Source organism: Puma concolor, chromosome D1, assembly GCF_028749965.1.
Source record: "Puma concolor isolate L17-30 chromosome D1, mPumCon1.1.hap2, whole genome shotgun sequence".
Classification (NCBI taxonomy): domain Eukaryota; kingdom Metazoa; phylum Chordata; class Mammalia; order Carnivora; family Felidae; genus Puma; species Puma concolor.
The window spans coordinates 52,366,943-52,372,932 of NC_141676.1; the positions used below are offsets into that span (position 1 = coordinate 52,366,943).

The window sequence follows — 5,990 nt, forward strand, 5'->3', positions numbered from 1 at the left end:
AGCTATTAACTATGCAACCACAAAATGTAAGGAAGTTGACATACAAAAACGAATCAAATTTTTGAGGACTGCCAGAAGAGACAAGAGATGAAGGCTTTCACATCCAAAAATAATAAAGGACAATGTTTGATACTGTATATCTTCACAAGGTGGACAGTCCTTTTAAAGCCATGATCAAATAATGTCAGTTGCAGTTCATTTTCTCTTAACTTTTGCAGAAGAAAATCTTCACAAGATTTTACCAATAGAAATTTACGATGAATTTTCAATCATGGAAATCCTGAAAGCTGCAAGAATTGATCCCAAAGAAATAAGACACAGGCAGTATTGTAATTCCTGGAATTTATTGTGAAACATGATTTGTATAAATCTACGCCAATGTATCCATGTGTTTAAGACTTTTCCTAAAGGGGCACCCGGGTGGCTCAGTCAGGTAAGTGTTGGACTTCAGCTCAGGTCATGATCTCCTGTCTACTGAGTTCAAGCCCCACCTGGGGCTGCTGACAGCTCAGAGCCTGGATCCTGCTTCAGATTCTGTGTCTCCCTTTGTTTCTGCCCCTCCCCTGCTCATGCTCTGTCTCTCTCAAGAATACATTTTTTTAAACATTTTAAAAATTAAAAAAAAAAAAGACTTTTCCTAACTACTTGTATATCTGTTGCTTCAGACGAAAGAAACTTTTCAAAACTAAAATTAACAAGAAGTGTTCTCTGGTCACTAATGAGAAAAGAGACAAATCTAAGTGTGCTGTCCACTGAACATGAGTATGTGAAGACCGGTGTGTTGGTCTCCTAGTGCTTCTATAACAAAGTGTCACGAATTGGGCACCTTAAAACAAATTTATTGGCTCATAATCTTGAAGGCTGGAAGTCCAAAATCAATGTAACAGTTGGGCCATGAATTCTTTTAAGGATCTAGGGAAATTTTTGTTCCATGCCCTTCTTTTAGTTTCAGGTGTTTGTCAGAAATCCTTGGCAATCCTTGGCTTGCAACTGCCCAACTGGGATCGCTGACTTCTTGGTCACGTAGCATTCTCCCTGCGCGTGTCTCTAGTCTGCACAACGTTGTCTTCACTCTGTGCCTGTCTCTGCACTTGTGTTCTATGAAGACGCCAGTCGTTTGGATTAGATGCCCACCCTACTCCAGTATGACTTCATCTTAATTAATTGCAACTGCAATAATCCCCTTCCCAAATAAGGTCATATTCTGAGGGTGGAGGTTGGGAAGGGTTAGGGTTTAATATATCTTTCTTGGAGGGTGGGGGAACACACAATTCAACCCACAACGAGGAGCAATTTTGACAAAGTGATTGCAAATTTGCAGACATTAAGGCTTAAAAACAGAACACCAGACCATTACTGCACTTTAACACAAATGCATAGGTATGTTTCTTACGTTTTAAAAAAATACACTGATGCAAGTGAAAAGTATTAACCCATTAGTTTTCCTTAGAGTGCTGTCGTTTTTTAATTGGGATCGTTACTGTGTACTTTAACAAAAGAAAATTTTCACTAGCTGCGCTTCTTTTCTGAGCATCATTGTTATTCGTTTCATTTCACCATTAGAACGAAAAATAATTCTGTGGAAAGGAAAGTCACGCTTAGGGAGTCAGACACGCTGGCTCGCCAACGCTGGGGACGGGCAGGACCGCCGGCTACAGCGCCGCGACCCCGCGGGGGAAGGTGGGGGGATGGGGGGGCTTCACCTCAGATACTCACTTTCCCAGCAGGCTCCGCGGCGGAGCTTCCCGTCGCCCTAGAGGCCACAAGACGACTGACTTAGCCCAAAAGGAACTGGACGGCACGCACCGTCCCACACTAGGTGGCGCCTGGTTCCCCTGCCCGACGCTGAGAGCTCGGAGCGCCTTGAGGCCCGCCCCCCTCGCCTCCTCTGGAAGGAACTAGCACCTCTTCTCCGCCCTCCCCCAGGTTGCCAACGAGGCAGGCTGTGATACTCATGCGCAAACACGTCCACCACGCACCTAGGTACAGCGCATGCGTCCTCTCAAACCCTTCTCTCCGCAGCTTCTCCCTTCGAATTTCCAGTTCCGGCCTCCCAAGGGCGGAGACAAGCTAGGAATTATGCGGCTATCGGTCGCCGCCGCCATCTCCCATGGCCGCGTATTCCGCCGACTGGGCCTTGGTCCCGAGTCCCGCATCCACCTGTTGCGGAACTTGCTTACGGGACTTGTGCGACACGAACGCATCGAGGCGCCATGGGCGCGCGTGGACGAGATGAGGGGCTACGCCGAGAAGGTGAGGGGCGGGGTCCTCTAGTCCACCGCGCGCGTCTGGCCTGAGATCCGGCTGGACTTGGGAGAGAAGTGGCATAGCCCTGGTATCCCCCGCCCAAAGGCTGGATCCCTTATTACCCTGAGTTGAGTCCACTCCTCCGGCCCCCAAATGGGCCACTGGTGAGAGCTGCGGAGTTAGGGGTGGCCTGAATTAGCGGGATGCCTTGCTAGGGGAATGAATGAGTTGTGGCCCGGCACTAAAGGAGTAAGATTTGCGCCTCCTTTCTTGCTCGGGTTGAATCAGTGATGTTGTCTTCTCAGCTCATCGACTATGGGAAGCTGGGAGATACCAACGAACAAGCCATGCGCATGGCTGACTTCTGGCTCACGGTGAGTGCATCCATCCTGTCTGCCTCCCATATCTTATCCTTTGCTCCCTGTGGGGAAGGGGATTGTTAGAGGAAGGACGACTGGGCAGAATTAAGCTAAGATACTCACTTTTACGCACACATATTGTAAACTAAGTTAGACACGTGTGCCTTAAGTTAGTTGAATGCTATGTGAATCAACCTGCACAACTGCCTGTAACCCCTCTGTGTTAACTTTGACACTACCACTTTAGGGGGTGGGAGAGTTCAGTGTGTACATGTTTGGACCCTGCTTTGGGGAGTGCTGAAAGTTCAGTGTGTCACTGCAGTGGTGCCTGACTGTCCTCTCTCCCGAATAACTCTCCCCCTCTAGGAGAAAGACTTGATCCCCAAGCTGTTTCAAGTACTGGCCCCTCGGTACCAAGGTCAGAATGGGGGCTACACGAGAATGCTGCAGATCCCAAATCGGAGTAAGCAGGATCGGGCCAAGATGGCAGTGATCGAGTATAAAGGGAACTGCCTCCCACCCCTGCCCCTGCCTCGCAGAGACAGCAACCTTACACTTCTAAACCAGCTGCTTCAGGGCTTGCGGCAGGACCAGAAAGCAAGCATCCACAGCTCCCACACAGCTCAAACACCAGGGATTTAACTGGAGCCAAAGGGTGTATAGCACCCTCATCAGTGCCCATGCTCACAGTAATCTCTAAGAAAAACTGGAGCTAGAGTCCTTAACGGACAGTCTTCATGGAAAAGTTTCTGGGGAACCAGATAAATCATCTCTTTGCACAGTAGATAAAATTCATTATATGAATGTATGTATGTATATATTTTTTTTCCTCTCGTTGGGATTTCTGGAGAATGAGAACTATCCAAATGCTCAGTCTCCTTGGGTTAGTGAATTCACTGCTTATGTTTCTGGCTCTTCATTTGGGTTGTTTGGTTAGCACAGTTTTGTTTTTCTTAATGCCAGTTTATATGGGGCACGTATCCTATAGTTCCAAACTGGCCTCCAAAGGTGATTGAGTTTTGACATCTCGCATAGAGATTGAGCCCCTAGGATTTCTTAGAGAAAGATTACTCCCTGACAGGGACCTAGAATTGAACACCTAGAATTGAACCTTCCATAATAATCTGATACTTTGGGAAACTTCAAGAAACACTACAACTATTCCTGTTTCTAGGCAGGATCACATATTACCCCCATGTGTTCCCCTCAGCCCTGAATAGACCTTAGAGGACAGGACCTGAGAACTCGGATGTACTACCGTCCTGGTCAGCGTCAGTGGAAGCATTCAGTAAAGGATAAGCCCCTTCCCCTTGGAGTTGGGGGTGGGGGAATAAAGGAGATAGTTGAAGTAGGAGAAGGATTAGGAAGTTAAATGGGATGGGAATTTCCTGGAAGCTTTTATTGTTGTCAAATCTGGGCTTCTCTGGGAATTCAGAAAAGGGAAATCCGGCTTCCGAATGGCCACGGCATAGGAGAAGTGGGAAGCTCCTTCATATCCACTAATTATTGTGAACCCAGACTTAGCCCAGCCAGGCTCCCCATTCCTCAGGCTCAAAGGTTTGACCAGGGTAGTAGTCATGGGAAGACCTGTAACTATCATTCCTGCCTGAACACTTGACAGCAAGGCCTGACAATTCCTGTTTCTCTAGCACAGTGAAAAGAAGAAATTTCATCTTAGGCTGGACCTTCAGAGTGTAATGGGCTTGCTGAACCTAACCATTGTCAGAAAATAAGGTGAGGGTCGAGGGGGTCACTGATCTAGTGACAGAGCTCTATGCTATGTCACTGCAGCCGCTCTAGGCTTAAAATTCATCTGCTCCCAACAGGGTTCTTCCATCTCTTTCCCTCTAATTTGTCCTTCACACTATTGCCAGAAAGCTCTTTCTGACATGTTTTTAGTGGCATATCATAGATACACAAAGCATTTTTTCAATAAACCTACAATTCTGAATGCTTCCCCCAAATTCACCCCCTTCCTATCCTCTTGGCATGAACATTCACCTCACCTAGATATCTTGGAGTAATCCCCAACTCCTAGAGAAAGTACTTTCTTTAGAATTAAAACCGCATCTGTTAAGTATTATCACAGGTGGGTTATGGCTGGACTCTACTAGCTTTTCCTCTCAGTGCCCAGAAACAGACCTCCCCTTGGGGCTTTCAACAGTTCCTGAGCATCTAAGCATCTGCTACTATCCAGCATCATTTTAGTCCCTAGGGATACAATCTTGATCAACTGTTTGGTATATGTCAGGCCCTAGGCTAGGTACTAAGGATATAGAGGTGAGAAGAAACAACCTTTGCCGTCAAGGAACTCACAATCTGAAGTGCCACTTCTGCTGCCACGATGGCCTCAGGGAGAGTGCATCTTTAATATTTTGGCCCATAAAAGAATACGTGAGTCCTAGAACACTTACTAAAGGCTCAGGGATAACACAAGGGAAATAAACAACAACACATCCGTTTTCTAATCTGGCCTGTAAATAACTTTTTTCACCTCGGTGGAATATGCCCTCAAAATCCATCTAAGTACCTCTTTAATAAATTCCAAACCCTCAAGAGAGGGGCCCAGATAAACTGGAGTTCCCTCTTTACTTTCACAGGTTCTCTGTCTTGGGCCCCAGTTCTTTATGGCAAGGTTGACAGCTATGCCCACTCCTTTCAAAAAATGACAAGGGTACTCCAGCTTCACCAAACCAGTGACGTAATGTAGTACAGCCCAGTATCCAAAGGAGACACTACAAAAGCCAGGCACTGCTTACTTACACATATTCTATAGTCAAATGAGCAAGTCTCGTTGCTTTTATTTCCATAATGTTTCTAAAATCTGCAGTCATCTCTCCCTAGTCTGAAATCTAAGACATCTCTATCTCGGATTACTGCCAAAGCCTCCTTCCTAACTTGCCTCCCTCCACACTGCAGATGAAGTAAGAGAAATGTGATGTTTTAATTCTCTGATGATCTACAGTGCCTCCTCCTTTCCTATGGGGAAAGAATCCAGGTTCCTTACCATGGTCCCCTTGGTGACCAGGCATCTGTTCACTGCTCCATTTCCCTCCCTTGCCTCCAATTTTATGTTCAGGAAGCATGGAAGTCCTTATTTTGACTTTCCCTGTGCAGAGCTCCCCTTATTACCTTTTGTTCATGCAGTCTCTACCACCCAGAGAACTCTCCCCCTTTTACCTGCCTAACTTGTACATGGACTTTTGGCATTGGGGTGGCTCCTCTGACCATCCCCACACCTAAGTTCCTTGCTTTGTGAACCTAGGTGTTGCTACAATATTTCTGTAATGCCCTGAATTTACCACGTTGCACTCTAGTTCCCTACAGCTACAGCAGTTGGTTCCCAAACATTCATTAGTCAAAGGTAGTCCTAGTATTTCCATT

General features: G+C 46.4%; 1 protein-coding gene and 1 long non-coding RNA gene across 2 annotated transcripts; one reads left to right on the top strand and one right to left on the bottom strand.

The window, feature by feature from the left end:
* Positions 1 to 822: 822 nt before the first annotated feature.
* On the bottom strand, positions 823 to 1,988 carry LOC147576683 (uncharacterized). The gene is made up of 2 exons (XR_015241036.1): positions 1,717 to 1,988; positions 823 to 1,577 (listed from the first exon to the last, which is right to left on the bottom strand). It is a non-coding gene; the product is annotated as an uncharacterized LOC147576683 (long non-coding RNA).
* Positions 1,989 to 1,994: 6 nt separating this feature from the next.
* On the top strand, positions 1,995 to 3,414 carry LOC112865972 (large ribosomal subunit protein bL17m). Its single transcript, XM_086678087.1, has 3 exons — positions 1,995 to 2,253; positions 2,553 to 2,621; positions 2,973 to 3,414. The coding sequence occupies exons 1-3, from the start codon at positions 2,080 to 2,082 to the stop codon at positions 3,246 to 3,248; spliced, it is 519 nt and encodes a 172-aa protein (XP_086534213.1). The 5' UTR covers positions 1,995 to 2,079; the 3' UTR covers positions 3,249 to 3,414.
* The last annotated feature ends 2,576 nt before the right edge of the window (positions 3,415 to 5,990 follow it).

What these genes read in the sequence shown, in the direction of transcription:
- LOC112865972 (XM_086678087.1), top strand. Translation starts at nt 2,080, where the DNA reads ATGCGGCTATCGGTCGCCGCCGCCATCTCCCATGGCCGCGTATTCCGC. An exon ending in TGAGGGGCTACGCCGAGAAG is followed by an intron (nt 2,254 to 2,552) that starts GTGAGGGGCGGG and finishes TTGTCTTCTCAG; the next exon opens with CTCATCGACTATGGGAAGCT. An exon ending in TGGCTGACTTCTGGCTCACG is followed by an intron (nt 2,622 to 2,972) that starts GTGAGTGCATCC and finishes CTCCCCCTCTAG; the next exon opens with GAGAAAGACTTGATCCCCAA.